This window comes from Bison bison, unplaced genomic scaffold, assembly GCF_000754665.1.
Source record: "Bison bison bison isolate TAMUID 2011002044 unplaced genomic scaffold, Bison_UMD1.0 scf7180017864452, whole genome shotgun sequence".
Taxonomy (NCBI): Eukaryota; Metazoa; Chordata; class Mammalia; order Artiodactyla; family Bovidae; genus Bison; species Bison bison.
The window spans coordinates 6766004-6784593 of NW_011495014.1; the positions used below are offsets into that span (position 1 = coordinate 6766004).

The 18590-nt window shown below is 38.6% G+C and overlaps 1 protein-coding gene across 1 annotated transcript in view; it reads left to right on the forward strand.

The window, feature by feature from the left end:
- KCNH7 (potassium voltage-gated channel, subfamily H (eag-related), member 7) overlaps nt 1-18590 on the forward strand; it is a 532838-nt gene that overhangs the window by 356756 nt on the left and 157492 nt on the right. Inside the window, exon 3 of the mRNA XM_010858960.1 lies at nt 17067-17222. Coding sequence (XP_010857262.1) covers nt 17067-17222 — 156 coding nt within the window. The remainder of the gene's footprint in view (nt 1-17066; nt 17223-18590) is intronic.

The window sequence follows — 18590 nt, forward strand, 5'->3', positions numbered from 1 at the left end:
CTTTCCCTTCTGGTTTCCTCAGTGTGTATGCCCAGCAGTGGGATTGCTGGATCATAAGGCAGTTCTATTTCCAGTTTTTTAAGGAATCTCCACACTGTTCTCCATAGTGGCTATACTAGTTTGCATTCCCATCAACAGTGTAAGAGGGTTCCCTTTTCTCCACACCCTCTCCAGCTTTTATTGCTTGTAGACTTTTGGATCACAGCCATTCTGACTGGCGTGAAATGGTACCTCATAGTGGTTTTGATTTGCATTTCTCTGATAATGAGTGATGTTGAGCATCTTTTCATGTGTTTGTTAGCCATCTGTATGTCTTCTTTGGAGAAATGTCTATTTAGTTCTTTGGCCCATTTTTTGATTGGGTCATTTATTTTTCTGGAGTTGAGCTGTAGGAGTTGCTTGTATATTTTTGAGATTAGTTGTTTGTCAGTTGCTTCATTTGCTATTATTTTCTCCCATTCTGAAGGCTGTCTTTTCACCTTGCTCAGAGTTTCCTTTGTTGTGCAGAAGCTTTTAAGTTTAATTAGGTCCCATTTGTTTATTTTTGCTTTTATTTCCAATATTCTGGGAGGTGGGTCATAGAGGATCCTGCTGTGATGTATGCTGGAGAGTGTTTTGCCTATGTTCTACCCTAGGAGTTTTATAGTTTCTGGTCTTACGTTTAGATCTTTAATCCATTTTGAGTTTATTTTTGTGTATGGTGTTAGAAAGTGTTCTGGTTTCATTCTTTTACAAGTGGTTGATCAATTTTCCCAGCACCACTTGTTAAAGAGATTGTCTTTTCTCCATTGTATATTCTTGCCTCCTTTTGTCAAAGATAAGGTTTCTATAGGTGTGTGGATTTATCTCTGGGCTTTCTATTTTGTTCCATTGATCTATATTTCTGTCTTTGTGCCAGTACCATACTGTCTTGATAACTGTGGCTTTGTAGCAGATCCTGAAGTCAGGTAGGTTGATTCTTCCAGTTCCATTCTTCTTTCTCAAGATAGCTTTGGCTATTTGAGGTTTTTTGTATTTCCATACAAATTGTTAAATTATTTGTTCTAGCTCTGTGAAGAATACCATTGGTAGCTTGATAGGGAAAAGTTTTAGTCTTTCTTCTCAAATGTAATGCATGATAGATCAACCTTGCTAATGGTTTTATAATGTCTGTTGAAATCTCACCAGTGTGTTCAATCTAATATTTTATTTCAGTTCTTCTTTACCATTTGAGGAGAGATAAAAGTCTCCATTGGCATCCAAAGGTCTTTACCTTTGGCTCACCATAGTGCCTGAAATGTCCATCTTTAGAGAAGTTTCTCCGATATAAGACTTATCTCCTGGAAATTCCCATTAAGTGGGTTTAGATTAACTAAGAGAGGTAATATATTGACATACAGAATCACTGATCAGCTTCAAAGTCATCAGGCAAAAAGAAAGAGGCATTGACATTTAGATGGAAGTTCCTATTTAGAGAAGCTAAAGACTTAACCTTAGGCTAATGGAATTAACCCCAGCTTTTATGTCCAACATATTTCTATTCATGGGTAAAACTAAAGAACAGAGGGTTTATCTGCCAAAAAATTTCAAACACCAGGGATGAGATTTATCTGAAAATTAAGTCCCTTCTTTCTCTGTCAGCAAGTGCTTAGGCAAGACCTTTGGTTATATATCAGGTTGACCAAAAAGTTCATTTAGGTTTTCCCAGCACATCTTACGGAAAAACCTAAATGAATTTTTTGATCAATCCATTATTAATACCTGGACTAGTAAATTTTCATAAAAGATAAGACAGGAGAAGTTCAGGGATAAAGGCAAGTTAGAGGCAAGTTCTGGGAAAAGAATTGTAAAATTAGAGGAGAATAGAACAGGAAATGCCGAGTGTGGGTAGGCAGATATTCACAAGGGAAATGGATATGTTAGAAGCACATTTTGTCCCCTCTCCCCAACTTAAAACTTTGATTGTTCTGTCTTTCGTTCTATCTTATTGGCTACAGAACTCAAAAGTGTGCTTTGATCATTTCTTTATGATAACAACAGATGATACTTTTTTCAATATGCAAGGCAAGATTTTAAAATCTTGCAGATGTTGGTTTATTTCATCCTCCCAATAACTGTGAAATGGATAATATCATCATCTTGATTTTACAGATAGGAAAAAAAAAGGAGTCTCAGAGCAATTGAGTAACTTATTCTAATATCAAACCCTGCCAAAGTCAGATCCAGGAATTAACCCCTGACAATCTGATGAGCTTTATGCTTAACCATTATACTATACACTCGCTGATGAATACAGAAAATATATCTTGACCCTCAGATTAGCATTTTGCTGTCTGTATCAATCAGATCATTCAACCCTGCATCTTTCTCTATGGTCTCAGTCTGTAGCTGGACCAAGGCAGTCACCACTGTGTTACCTTGAAAGGGCACTACTTTTGGTCATGAATCCTGGTATGCATACAACACACAAGCAACAAGAAGTGTGGTCTGGGTGAATTTTAAATAGAACCTCTCTCTCTGTTGCTGGGCAAGATGAACCATTGCAAAGCAGTCCCTCCATAAGGGACTGCTGCAGGTCCATGCCTCCAGCAGCCTTCAGGAATAGAGAACATCTGTAGTAGCCACATGCCCCAAAGCCTGGTGTCAAAGCCCAGGAGAGGGTGTTCCCCACTAACACTGCCAATGGGAAGGAAAAGCCCAGTTTTCACTGGTTGCCAGGACAGGACATCCTTTCTTCTCCCTCTGCTATTCTGTAAAAAATATCCCATGCTTTTTACAGATAAAAATGAAAATCCCAAGTTATAATGGTCAAATAGGATAGGAATTTTTATGAAAAGAGAGGAGGATTAAATTATCTAGAGCAATGCCTTCAATTTCACCTTCTCTGCTTCTATCACCTTTTCTCCAAGACAGGCCTACAAAGCCTAATTTTAACCCCTCTCAAGATCTGTGCAAACACAGTGAGAGCAAATATTTTCTTTCAACAACCACGAATACACCATGAACAGAGCACTCTAGGCATATGGCTGTGTACAGGCTTCATTAGCAACGACATCCTCAAGGTGGTAACTGGCCTCAGGATTCTAATTGTGTTTGACCTTGACAGCAGTGTATACATACCAAGGGTGATGTACAGATTTTCTCAAATTCTGAGTCAAATTGCTTCAGCGTTCATGCAGTTTTATTGAATAAAAGGCAGTTTGGTGGGTGGATTTGCTTTAGAGGTTCAGTAACATGAGTACGTCTTATTAAAAAAAAAAAAAAATTGAACCAAATAAACATTTACCTGGGTGTAAAAGCCACAAAGTACTAAAAAGTTATCACAAACATGGCTCAAAATTCCTGATTACAAATGTAGACTTGGTTAGCCTGCAAATCAGCCTCAGCTGTTCTAATACTCATCTGTCCCAATACAGTAATTCAATTCAAAATGCTCAAAAATTAAATGAGAGCCAGGGCTGGGGAGTGGGTAATCTTAATAGTACATCTAAAGTGAAAGTCGTTCAGTCGTGTCTGACTCTTTGCAACCCCAAAGACTACATACAGTCCATGGAATTCTCCAGGCCAGAATGCTGGAGTGGGTAGTGTTTCCTTCTCCAGGTGATCTTTCCAACCCAGGGATCGAACCCAGGTCTTCCGCATTGCAGGCAGATTCTTTACCAGCTGAGCCACAAGGGAAGCCTGTTGGTACATCTAAAGAGACTATGTAATTTATGAGTCAGACATGGTGTAAAAGTTTTTCTTCCTTATTTCAATTCCAAAATGATTTCTTAGTGGTTTATCAAGTCTAGAAAGACAGTTGAACTTGCTTTTTTTCCCCAATGGTCAAGTTTACAAGTATGATGAGAACCTAATGCTTGAGCATTAATGTTAAAGGAGGATATGTCAGTGGCAACGAGCAAGAGTCAACAAATTATTATACGTTCACATATGTTCACATTTTGAAAATGAAGAAGAAAGACTGTGAGGAAACAGTGTGAAAATATTTCCTTGTACATGTCAGTCATGCAATATCTGGTGCAGAAAAGTAATGGATTATCAAATGAGGGCTTTTGTGCTTTAAAACGTGATCTCTCTCATATAGTATGGACTGGACCTTGTATGTGAAACACTATATCATATTTTAGTTTGTGGGAAGAATAATTGCTACAATATGTATTATAAAATATGTTGATGCTATTTTAGTTGGATTTCTGAGAACTCAAATAAGGACCAACACCAAGCAGAGTATACTGAGTAGGTGATGTCATCTTTGCCATTGTCTTTCCCCTCCTGCTTCAGCCCCATGTTGCCTATAGTTCCTTCCTCTCCAATAAGTGTTTAGGCGACCTATGATATTTACTGATATTTACTTTCCTCCGTCTCAGAAGGATGTCTTTAAAACAGGGAGGGAGATAACCCAATTTAGTGTTTTCCAATGGCTTTCTAAGGAGCTGGATGTTATTGCAAATTTTTCTAAAATAGCATTTCAGAATCAAATTAATTTGGGAAGTGCTGTGTTAAACAAAGTAAATATGTACTTGCTTTTACAGAACTTCTCAAAACTTCCAATACAATAATGTGCATTGAGCATCTTTTTTACAGGAGAACATTTCCCAAATGACCATTCCAGAAAGTCCTTTCCAGGAAAGTCAGTTCTCATCTCACTGTTTGGGAAACACTGATGTAGGAGGAAGATCTGAGAAATGTCTGAGTTCAAAGCCTGGTCCTATTACATATTTGAGAAAATTCTTTGAGATCAAGTTTTCTTATGAGAAACATGGCACATAGAAGACATTCAGAAAATAATAGCCATGATTTAATTATATAGTTGCTAATCAGTTCATTTCAGTACATGTCCCTCAGTCATGTCCCACTCTTTGAGACCCCACGGACTGCAGCACACCAGGCTTCCTTGTCTTTCACTATCTCCCAGAGTGTGCTTAAACTCATGTCTATCAAGTCGGTGATGCCATACAAACTTCTCATCCTCTGTCGTCCCCTTCTCCTCCCGCATTCAATCTTTCGCAGCATCAGGGTCTTTTCCAATGAGTCAATTCTTTGCATCAAAGTATTGGAGTTTCAATTTCAGCATCAGTCCTTCCAATGAATACTCAGGACTGATTTCCTTTAGGATTTACTGGTTGGATCTCCTTGCATTCAAGGGAGACTCTCAAGAGTTTTCTCCAGAACCATAGTTTGAAAGCATCAATTCTTCAATTCTCAACCTTGTTTATGGTCCAACTCTCACATCTATACATGACAACTGGAAAAACCACAGCTTTGACTGTAGTAGCAGATATACTATACAGGGATTGAGGGAACAGACTAGGGTTCCTTTACTCTTAGAAAGCCCAGAGCTGATCAAAAGAAGACCTAGAAGATGCTCATGAGGCAGTAATGACTGGATGGACACAAATGGAATGTGGGGCTGGGCATGGCTGGACAAGTAGATGATGCCTTCCTGCCTCCCAGGTGGCAGAAGGGGACTCTGCCTAATCCAGAAGGGCTGCAGAAAAGTGCAAGACTGAGTGAAGGAAGTGGGAAGAGTTTTAGTTCTCAGGCCATTGCTTATAAAATATAAAAATCTCTTAGAACTTAACTGATTTAAAAATCATCGAATTCAGGGTCTTGGCATAAAGAAAGAATTGGAATCTTGTTTATTTATTCCACCAGTCATGGAAAGGAATTCAGATCATTTCAGTTGCTCAGTCGTGTCTGACTCTTTGCGACCCCATGAACCGCAGCATGCCAGGCCTCTCTGTCCATCACCAACTCATAAACTCTCATGAATTTACCCAAACTCATGTCCATTGAGTCAGTGATGCCATCCAACCATCTCATCCTCTGTCATCCCCTTCTCCTTCTGCTTTCACTCTTTTCCAGCATCAGGGACTTTTCAAATGACTCAGGTCTTTGCATCAGGTGGCCAAAGTATTGGAGTTTCAGCTTTAGTATCAGTCCTTCCAATGAACACTCAGGACTAAGCTCCTTCAGAATGGACTGGTTGGATCTCCTTGCAGTCCAAGGGACTCTCAAGAGTCTTCTCCAACACCACAGTTCAAAAGCATCAATTATCTGGTGCTCAGCTTTCTTTATAGTCCAACTCTCACATCCATACATGACCACTGGAAAAACCATAGCCTTGACTAGACGGACCTTTATTGGCAAAGTAATGTCTCTGCTTCTGAATATGCTGTCTAGATTGGTCATAACTTTCCTTCCAAGGAGTAAGCATCTTTAAATTTCATGGCTGCAGTCACCATCTGCAGTGATTTCAGAGCCCAAAAAAAACAGTCTTTCACTGTTTCCCCATCTATTTGCCATGAAGTGATGGGACCAGATGCCATGATCTTAGTTTTCTGAACGTTGAGCTTTAAGCCAACATTTTCACTCTCCTCATTCACTTTCATCAAGAGGCTCTTTAGTTCTTCTTCACTTTCTGCCATAAGGGTGGTGTTATCTGCATATCTGGGGTTATTGATAGTTCTGGCAATCTTGATTCCAGCTCATGCTTCATCCAACCCAGCAGAAAGGAGAAGAAATGCCAAAATCAAGGGCGAGATGAGACTGTGTATGGTTTAGTTTTCATCTTCACAATAATAATAATGGTGCCATCGTCAAGTTTTTTTTTTAAGATGCCAATGTATTAAGGCATGGAAAACCATTAGAACAGTGACTGGGATGCAAATATCAATAGATGTTAGCTATTATTATTACCTTTCTTTCTAAAATGTGCTTTCAAATACTGATCATAGTACTTCTCGAGCAAATCCAGAAATAAAGATTACTTCACTAATTTCTACTGTATATCAGATTCCACTCACTATGGGGCTTGCCAAAAAAGGCAGAGTTCTGTTATAATCACAAAAGTTACCTAGTATATAGTAACTTTTTAAAGGCAATAGGACAGCCCACCAGGGACAGGAACTATATGAGAAACAAACTAGGAGCCTCATCACTACAAAGTTAGGAGACATATTTTAAGACACTAGAAGATAAAAGAATCTTCCATCTACTAAGCTCTCATTCTGTTCAAATTGCTGTTTGATGTAATTTCTCCTCTGAAGTCAAGGGGATTAAGTTAATGGATTTATCTCTGAAGTTCTTTAAGAGGTGAATGACGATTTCATCATCAAACCTTTGAAGGAAATTTAACCACCAGTTCAAGTTGAGAAAGTGCTTTTCCTCCCCCATTTAATAACAATAAAACTTGATTATCGCTCACTTTCTACATGCTAGGCTGCTAAATACTTTACAGGCATTGTCTAAATTCAGCTTCCCAACAATGCTGTGAAGTGTGGTACTCTCTCTTCCTCTCATTACTTTACAGATGAGGAATCTGAATCTTGGAGAGATTAATCTGTCCAAGGTCACTCAGCAAAGAATACCAGACTCAAGTCTGTCTAATTTCAGGGACTACACAGAACTACATGTCCAAGGAATTTACTACTCACTGGGATTGCTTCAACATTTTCTGAATGTTTAAAATTGTTTTAAATAAGAGGTAATTTAAAATAAATCATTCATGCTGTTGACATCTCAGACAGAGCTAATACTGCCACAGAGAGCATGAGTGTGGCAACCAGGCTTGTGTAAATTAGGTTAGTTCTTCATTTTGCAAATAAAAGGCATATAGGTAATCTCTCCTAGAAATTTGGAAAGGATACTTCTAGTCCCATGTTATTCCATCAAGTACTTCGACTGTTTAAATATGTTCACAATTGTCACAACTTAATCATGTTGTCTGTGTTTGTTGGTGACTACTATGTTAAGGTCATTTCTTTAGGCTAATGCATTAGCAGAGGCACAGCTCAGTCCTTTTGTTAATAATGCTTCTGTATAAAGTGTTTCTGTTAGCTCACATAGCCAGACTATATGAGTTCATGGGACCTACCTATTCTTGTTAATATGATATTGTATAAGAGTTATTAAGTAGTCTTTCTAAATGTGCCTTTGTCTCTTCAAAGAACTCCTCTGTGGCTGCTACTGTTTAGTCACTAAGTCATGTCCAACTATTTGTGACCCCATAGACAGTAGCCTGGCAAACAGAGGCTCATCTGTCCATGGGATTTCCCAGGCAAGAATACTGGTGTGGGTTGCCATTTCCTTTTCCAGAGGATCTGTCCAACCCAGGGATCAAACCCTCATCTCCTGAATCAGCAGGTGGATTCTTCATCACTGAGCCACTTGGGAAGCTGTAAGAGTTATTAAATAGTCTTTCTAAATGTGCCTTCTGTCTCTTCAAATAGCTCCTTTTGAAATTACTTCTCTAACACATCACTAGGACCTATAATAGCCATGTCTTTATCTGTACACTAAAATATTTCTCTGAAGATACTCTCATGCTTAACACAATCACTGCATCCTCAACACCAAAAACTACATTTCAAGAACAGAGAAGGCCATCAGGCCATGACCTCCTACTGCTCAAGCCTTGTCCATCATGAAACAGAGTTGACACGTTATGCTCTAGTATACTATTACTCTATTTAGACCAAGTTACTTGACAAACAAACATAAAATATTTCATGTGTCCATGTCTTCACAGCAGCCAGAGCCTGCCACTTCCCTGTCTCAATCCATCCAGTGGCTTCACCTCATCAGCCCAAGTCCTTGCAGTCCCCACAAGGTGATGCTTCCTTAGCCACCCACCCTCCACTCACCCGCTCCCCGGCTCTGGTAACTGTCTGACCTGGATCTTACCACTTTCCTCTCAGCTTAATCTGTCTTAGCAACACTGGCTTCCTGCCCTGACATGTTCCACCTCAGGGCATCCTAGTCAGCTCAGGCTATCATAACAAAGTATTGCAGACTGAGTGGGTTAAATAACAGGAAATTATTTTCTCAAAGTTCTGGAGAATCAAAGTCCAAAATCAAGGTTCTAGCAGCATTGGTTTCTGGTAAGAGCTCTCTTCTTAACTTGCAGATGGCTGCCTTCTCATTGGGTCCACACATGACCTTTCTTCTGGGTATGCAGACTCCTGATATCTTTCCTTCTTCTTATAAGAAGTGATTCACAATGTTGTACTCAGAAACCAACATAATATTGTAAAGCAATTATCCTCCAATTAAAAAAAAAAAGGTTAGTCCTATTGGATTAGGACCCCACCCTTATGTCCTCCTTTAAAGTGAAAGCAAAGTCACTCAGATGTGTCTGACTCTGTGCAACCCCATAGACGGCAGCCCACCAGGCTCCACCGTCCCTAGGATTCTCTAGGCAAGAACACTGGAGTGGGTTGCCATTTCATTCTCCTGTCCTCCTTTAATTACCTCCTTATAAGATTACCTCCTTATAAGTCCCTATGTCCAAATATAGACACATTGGTGATGAGTCTAATTTTAAGACTCCATAATAGTTTTCTCTCATTCTTTAGGTCATAAATTGTTCAAAAGCAACATTGATATCAGCAAACAATGACTTGTAAGATGTGAATTGGGGGATATATGAAAGGTCTTATCCATACAACCAAAATATTTCTTCTATATAGAGGCAGCATTAGAACTCATCTTGGGATAATTGTTGTTTTTCACTATTCCCCTTAAAAAAATTATCCTGAAGGTGGTTATCCATAATGTTATCAGTAGTTCTATAAGAGATTAATATTTCTAATGATGCCCCTCACTGATAGAAAGAGGTTCATAATTTTCATCTTGGAGGCTTGGAGAGAGCAGAGGAAAATAGAAGAGGTTCTTAAAAAGCAGAAATAAAAGGAAACGTTTACTTGCTCCTTTGTGTCCAACTCTTTGCAACCCCATGGACTGTAGCCTGTCAGGCTCCTCTGTCCACGGGATTTTCCAGGCAAGAATACTGGAGTATGTAGCCATTCCCTTCTGCAAGAGATCTTCCCAACCCAGGGATCGAAGCTGGGTCTCCATGTCTCCTGCATTGCAGGTGGATTCTTTACTGCTGACCCACTGGGAAAGCCCCCATAGGAAGCATTACATACTGAAAAGTCAAGTACAAATTTTGCTTGTTTCTCACTTGTGCCTCCACTCAATATCTTAAATCATTCATGACTGGGGCTTTCTCCATCTAAGAAGTGTAACAGTCCTTTTTGCTTTTCTAATAGGCTTTTCAATTAAAAAACAAGCCTGCCCATTTGATAAGGCTTTTGTTTCCCAAGATCGCTATGTTTAGTTTTTCTTCTAGGACAGGTCTCAAATGGTATTTTTTTTAAATCTTCAAAGACCACCCTTCCCCACCAGTCTACTGAAAAGACAGGAATTTAAAACTTTGTGACATTCACCAAACCTATCAACTCAGAAAAGAAAAATCTCCCCTTGGTGCTGAGAAATGCAAACAATGTAGCTTGTGGTTCCTAGAAAAGTAAAAGACTAGAGGAAACTACATGGAGAGTCTTGAGAGTTAGCTTGCCCCTCTGGAGACCCTCCATCAAGGAGCAAAAGAAATAGCTCTCATTAGTCAGTTTCACTCTATGACAGGTACTGTTCTAAGAGTTCTACTGAGAAGTGCGTGAGGCTTGAAACGTGAGTAAAATGCAGCTTACTTTTATTTTTCATCTTCTGGTTCAACTTTATTCACCGAGTAATTCAACAGTGACTTTGGATGGTGTTTGGCAGAGCCTTCCTTCATGAGGTCACTCTCAGATAATATGTCGATAAAAGGTCAACTTTTGTTATGAAAACGGTCTCAATTGTAAAATTACAATTCCCAACCAACTTCAGGTCGGAAGGCAATGGGAAAACTGCTTGAACTCCGTACCCTTTATCCTTCCCCATGATCTACAAGGTGTGGCTCCCTACTTTGTTCGCTGTCCAAGCCTGTTCTATGCCCCAAACACCACACTGCCTAAGCCACACTGGCTTCCACACTGTTCCTTGAGCTTACAATCATGCTTCCACCTAAAGGACTTTGCACTGGCAAAGTCATACAGCCCATTTTACCATTTGCTAAATGTCTTTGCTTACATGTCATTCTGAACGAGAAACATTCCCTTAACACTATTATTATTTACCATCTTATTCTCCAGTCTTTTTCTTCATTGTACTTTTTTACTTGATGGACTGAATACTGACATGTTTATTAACATGTCTCCCTTAGTTGGATATGTTACACAGGTTCAGGACCTTGATCTGTTTTCTCACAGCTGTTCTTCTCATTACCATCTGAGAACTCTGAACAGTACCTGACCCAATATTAGGTGCTCAGTGTACATTTTGGGGAGATTCACAGGTGACTCAGTAGGTAAAAATCTGCCTGCAATGCAGGAGATGTGGGTTCCATCTCTGGCTCAGGAAGATCCCTTGGAGAAGGGCATGGCAACCCACTCCAATTTTCTTGCCTGGGAAATCTCATGGATAGAGGAGCCTGGCAAGCTGCATACAGTCCATCAGGTTGCAAAGAGTGAGACACAACTGAAGTGACAGCATATACATACACACCCACACATTTTTTTAATTTCAGGGTAAGACTACACCATGAGTATAAACTGTAGAATAAAGCATCTCTAAAGCAGCTCAAAGGGAGGAGTCTTGATATTTTATTTTAAAATGTGGCTGCTGCTAAGTTGCTTCACTCATGTCTGACTCTGTGCGACCCCATAGATGGCAGCCCACCAGGCTCCCCCATCCCTGGGATTCTCCAGGCAAGGACACTGGAGTGGGTTGCCATTTCCTTCTCCAATGCATGAAAGTGAAGAGTGAAAGTGAAGTCGCTCAGTCGTGTCCGACTCTCAGCGACCCCATGGACTGCAGCCTTCCAGGCTCCTCCATCCATGGGATTTTCCAGGCAAGAGTACTGGAGTGGGGTGCCATTGCCATCTACAAAATGTAGCTAGGAGTTTATTAATAAAAGAGTAATTATTCAGATTACTCCAAGTTTGCTTACTCTATGGCTACCATTAAAAAGTAATATTCTAAACATTTTATTAAAATGAGCAGTGTTCCTTCTAAGCAGCCTTTCCTGCTTTGACAATGTTTTCACTCGGGAGACAAAACATGGAAATGAACCCGAGTCTTACTAAATTAGTATAATTGCATGTATAATTTTATAATTATTTGATAATGTTATAAATAAGCTTTTTCTTAGAAAAATTATTAATTTCATTTTAATATAACCAATATAACTTTCTTTCAACAAGGTCTGAACTCTTTAATCCTAGATTTTTTTTAATTCTCTTATTTAAACATTATAGAAAGTGTCTATTTTTGTCTTCATGGCTAGATTAGTGTTTGCTGGGTTATGCTTCTGTTTCTCTGCTTCCACTGTTGCATTTAACAAAAATATTTAGGATCACACAGTAATGACTTCTTAGGGTAATGTTGCTTTACAAATGTGGTGTCTTAATAGAACTTGGAGTTTGTAGCATTATGCAAGCTAAATTGTTCTTGCACTGTAAAATGCATTTGATTCTTCTCCTCTTATAAATTCCATGTATCTCCTTTCAATATCTGCTTTCCAGGAGTCTATGCAAGATTGATGGAGACATTAAATTCAAAAACTAAAAGAGAAAAAAATGTAATGTGAGTCTTCAGTTGACTTTAAAGGAGATATATTGCTTAATAGAAACATTCAGGGAACAATGATAGTGGGCAGTAAATCCTAGATTAATTACATTTACTCAATGTGCTATAGAGCTAATTCATATAGCCAAACTTTTTTACAAAGCACTATCATTTCATGATTTTTTGCACTGGACAGTAAATGTACAAACATTACTGTTAAAAGACAGGATTTTGCCCCCTTATTACTGAAAGCAAAATTACTCTTCTCTATTGCAAACCTAGTAGATGTCTATCCCTGCTGCTGCTGCTAAGTCGCTTCAGTCGTGTCCGACTCTGTGAGACCCCATAGACGGCAGCCCACCATGCTCCCCCATCCCTGGGATTCTCCAGGCAAGAACACTGGAGTGGGCTGCCATTTCCTTCTCCAATGCATGAAAGTGAAAAGTGAAAGTGAAGTTGCTCAGTCGTGTCTGACTCTCAGCGACCCCATGGACTGCAGCCCACCAGGCTCCTCCGTCCATGGGATTTTCCAGGCAAGAGTACCCCTACATCTTTTATTAATTGATTTCTCAAAAATCTGTCCTTCATATTTTATTGTACAGTCAACAGTAAACCTCATATTTTGAAAGATTTGAAACTGCTAAGTAACAAATCTGTGAATTCACAATGATATTCTAAATGATTCAGGAAATGTCATTTTAAGTGGTAAAATCAATATGTATTTTGGTTCATTATCAAAATACATAATGACTATTTCTAGCGTCTCCTCAGATTTTCTGTTTAACCATTTTGTATTGTGATGCCTGGCCTGAAGCAATTCTATTTTTAGTTCTAATGGAACAGTCTTAAATTGCTTATTTTCTGTTTACTAAAGTCATCCTGTTTGTTACCATGGAAACTATGACAGCTGCTCCAACTAACTATTTTATTAAATGAATTGAAGATGTAGCTGAAGACTGTGAAGGTGCAGCATCTCATTCTTAAAACGTATTTTCCAACAACTGCAAAACTATGGCCAATCTGTAGAAAAAATGAAATTAATTATGAATAAGATCTTCTACATTTCAAATTAGGGAGGCTTATCCACATTTGAAAATCTGAATATAACTAGCACATAGTCTTCCCCAACCTACAAAGGGTATGTCTTTTAAAAGTGTATCTGTAAATCTATTCCTTGGAAATTGGAGCACATGAACCCATTTATGAAATAATTTCATAAATAATAATTAGGTCTCCAGGACCACCCTCAAAAGCCCTTTGACCTGTAATGTCTCAATCGATAGCAATATTAGCAATAGCCTTTGTTCTCAGTTCTGGCAGCAGGAGACAAGTTTCAGAAATGTGAAGAAAGGGAAGAGTTTTCTCATACCCCGGTGCCCCTGTCTCTAGCCTCTTGGGGTCCTCTTATTACCAACTCTCCTGGGTTGATCCTCAACAGGGTCCTCCTGCCCAGTGTCATTCAAGCCAATAAAAGAAGACTGAGGTTCAGTTCAGAAGCAAAGGAAAACTTATTATTTGATCTAAGAATGGAGAGGTGCAATCATCTGCTCTAGAGTCCAAGCTCTATCACTTCAAACATTGTGGCTGGGACCCCTTTATAGGGTTCTGTCTGCAGGGGAGAGGGGTGGAGTTCTGGTGAGTGGGGTAGGGCTATGGTACTTCCCCCTCCAGATTGTAGTGCTAGGGATACAGTGACTCTGCACAGGCCTAGGGAGTTGCGGTGTTAGGTGCAGCCATTTTGCTCTAGCAACTCTGGTCTGAAGTGCTGAGTGCAAGGCCTCTGCCTGAGGCATCCTACTAGCAAGGGAATCTAAATTAAGCACGAAAGAGCTTAGACTTTATCTAAACGCCTAGATTCCATCTTATTTTTCCTGTGGACCCTGTGGGCTTTGCAGAGACACTCTCACTTTAGCACATCTTTCTTCAGAGTTTAACTTCCCTTCAAGTTTCACTTGGTGAAAAGGACTTCTCTGGTGGCTCAGACGGTAAAGCGTCTGCCTACAATGTGGGAGATCAGGGTTCAATCCCTGAGTCAGGAAGATCTGGAGAAGGAAATGGCAACCCACACCAGTATACTTGCCTGGAAAATCCCATGAATGGAGGAGCCTGGTAGGTTACAGTCCATGGGGTTGCAAAGAGTTGGACACGACTGAGTAAGTTCACTTCAAGTTTCACACTTCGATCCTGCTTCTGCAATGAACCATCATTCTCTTCAAGAGTCAAGATGTTCCCAAATAATTGTTTTAAAAAGAGGGAAAGCAATCAAAAGACTCTATTGTCTGAATGATTGAACTCTTCCTGAAGTTTTTGCATTTTAAAACATTCAATATTTTTTTACCCAAAACAAATCCCTAACACATAAGATTTCCATAACCACAACTAAAGAAAATATTCAGAGGGTAAATGTGTGAGGAAACTGCTCTGAGGATATACTCAGATTTAGAAATCAGGCCAAGGAATCAGGCAGAAGTCAGTTGATACGAAAAGTCAGCTTCTTTATTGTCTTCCCTAAATCTTGGATCTTGGGTTAGCTGTTCAAGGATGGATAGCAGTGGTTAGTTGTAAATTGAGTCATCTTTTTGTTCATTTAATTTCCAGGAGATTTTAATAAAATGTATCTTTTAGCCCTACAATTGTGCTTTTAAAAGAATGTCATCTTCTTGGTTAAAGAGATCAAATTAACACAATAATATAGACAAACATTTTGTTCTTATTTTCTAACAGAATACAAACCAAACAAAATCATTGTGATTTGATCATTGTGAATTTTACACAAAAAAGGAAAGAATTATTCAGTTCAGTTCACTTCAGTCACTCAGTCGTGTCCGACTCTTTGCAACCCAATGAATTGCAGCATACCAGTCCTCCCTGTCCATCACCAACTCCCGGAGTTCACTCAAACTCATGTCCATTGAGTCAGTGATGCCATCCAGCCATCTCATCCTCTGTTGGCCCCTTCTCCTTCTGCCCCTAATCCCTCCCAGCATCAGAATCTTTTCCAATGAGTCAATACTTCACATGAGGTGGCCAAAGTATTGGAGTTTCAACTTTAGCATCAGTCCTTCCAAAGAACACCCAGGACTGATCTCCTTTAGGATGGACTGGTTGGATGTCCTTGCAGTCCAAGGGACTCTCAAGAGTCTTCTCCAACACCACAGTTCAAAAGCATCAATTCTTTGGCTCTCAGCTTTCTTCACAGTCCAACTCTCATATCCATACATGACCACTGGAAAAACCATAGCCTTGACTAGACGGACCTTTGTTGGCAAAATCATGTCTCTGCTTTTGAATGTCTCTGCTATCTAGGTTGGTCATAACTTTCCTTCCAAGGAGTAAGCGGCTCTTAATTTCATGGCTGCAATCACCATCTGCAGTGATTTTGGAGCCCCAAAAAATAAAGTCTGACACTGTTTCCACTATTTCCCCATCTATTTGCCATAAAGTGATGGGACCAGATGCCATGATCTTAGTTTTCTGAATGTTGAGCTTTAAGCCAACTTTTTCACTCTCCTCTTTCACTTTCATCAAGAGGCTTTTTAGTTCCTCTTTACTTTCTGCCATAAGGGTGGTGTCATCTGCATATCTGAGGTTATTGATATTCCTCCCGGCAATCTTGATTCCAGCTTGTGCTTCTTCCAGCCCAGCATTTCTCATGATGTACTCTGCATACAAGTTAAATAAGCAGGGTGACAATATACAGCCTTGACGTACTCCTTTTCCTATTTGGAACCAGTCTGTTGTTCCATGTCCAGTTCTAACTGTTGCTTCCTGACCTGTATATAGGTTTCTCAAGAGGCAGGTCAGGTGGTCTGGTACTCCCATCTCTTGCAGAAGTTTCCACAGCTTATTGTGATCCACACAGTCAAAGGCTTTGGCATAGTCAATAAAGCAGAAATAGGTGTTTTTCTGGAACTTTCTTGCTTTTTCGATGATCCAACGGATGTTCGCAATTTGATCTCTGGTTCCTCTGCCTTTTCTAAAACCAGCTTGAACATCTGGAAGTTCATGGTTCATGTATTTCAGTTTTTCTCATCTTGAAAAAAAAACTCTGAAATTATTTGCTTTTTCTTCTTTAATTTCTTGAACATCAAACAGTAAATTATTGATTCTGTCTTAAAGATGTCCTAAAAAAAAAAAAAAAAGAATTATTAGGACATCTTTAAGACAGAATCAATAATTTACTGTTTGATGTTCAAGAAATTAAAGAAGAAAAAGGAAATAATTTCTGATTTTTTTCAAGATGAGAAAAACTGAGTTATCTTTATTGTTTATACAACTATACTTTATATAGATTCAGAATTAATCAAAATATATAAAGGCTAAGAGTTATTTCTAGAAATGTAAAGAAATTGTCTTTTTTTTTAAATTAAAGTGATGAGGATAAGAACAAATGAGATTTGATATTCTGTCTTTCCATAATGTAGTAGCTGAATTTTCCTGTAAAATATTTCTGGCAAATTTGTGTATTTTATGTAAATATATATGCAATAAAATATGAAATGAGAAATTAAAATTTTAATTGAATTTCACTGATCTTTTAGGATGGAAAATTCTACAGGGCTTTATTAGAATTTTAATATTACTGACACTTCAAAATGAAGACATAATTTTGACCTTATACTCATTTTTTATCTTCTTAGGATCCACTTTCATTTGTAATACTCACATAATTCCAGTGAAAAACCAAGAGGGCGTAGCTATGATGTTCATCATTAATTTTGAATATGTGAGAAATGAAGAAAATGCTGCTTCGCCAGAGAGGGTAAATCCAATATTACCAGTCAAAACTGTAAACCGTAAGTAAATGACAACATGTACATGTTTCTTTATTTTTATGGTAAACCTTATTAATAGAGTTGCTAACATGGAACTATTTTTACATTTCATCTTGTGATACTGAATTCTTTTCATCTGAAATTGATTTAGGATTTTGCATCAATACTCATCAGGAAAATCGCTCTGTAATTTTTGAGGGTGTATATGCAATTTCCCTAGGTATTATTATCAACGTTATAATTACTTTGGAAAATAGTTTAGAATTTATTCTCTATTTTCTATGCTATATAAATAACCATTTCAGTTTTTCAACTGTTTAATAAAATAGAGACTGCATTTTATTTTCCAATTTTTATACATCTAATAGTTTTCTCTTGTCTAATTGATCTTGGTATTACCTTCCAACATATTATTAAAAAGAAATTGATAGTGAACATCACTTATTCCTGATTTTTGTGTGAATGCCACCAGTGATCCGCATTAATTCAAATGGTTGAGTGGAACGTGTTTTGTAATTTTATGGAAGTTTCCATTTGCTTCTATTTATTAATGGGTGTTGAAATTTGTAAATTACCTTTTCAGCATCTTTGGAAACAAATTTACTATTCTGTTTCCTTATTTTTATGGTAAATCTTATTCATAAAGTTACTAACATGGAACTGTTCGTCTGTGAAAGAAGCCACATTTGGGCATGATGTATTTTATCCTGTAATACTGAATTCATTTCATCTAAAATTAATTTAGGATTTTGCATCCATACTCATCAGGAAAATTGCTCTGTAATTTTTGACTGCATATGTGCAATTTCATTAGGTATTATTATCAACATTATAATTACTTTGGAAAATTATTTGTAATGTCTTCTCTGTTTTCTATGATATGCAATAATAATAAATAGTTTGGGGATTATCAGTCAGTTCAGTTTAGTCACTCAGTCCTGTCTAACTCTTTGTGATCCCGTGGACTGCAGCACACCGGGCATCTCTGTCCATCGCCAACTCCCAGAATTTACTCAAACTCATGTCCATTGAGTCTGTGATGCCAGGATTATATGGGCTTTAAAACTTAAGTATAGATCCCCTGTGAAATCATCGAAACCTGGTACTTGTTCATGGAGTAGCTTTTTGACATTTCTTTTCCTCCAGAGGGGCTTCCCTGATAGCTCAGTTGGTAAAGAATCCGCCTGCAATGTGGAGACTTGGGGTCAATCCATGGGTTGGGAAGATCCCGTGGAGAAGGGAAAGGCTATTGATTCCAGTATTCTGGCCTGGAGAATCCCATGCACTGTATAGTCCATGGGGTCCCAAAGAGTCGGACACAACTGGGCGACTTTCACTGTCACTGTTCCTCCAGAGATTAGACTATTCAAATTATCCTGCTCAACTATT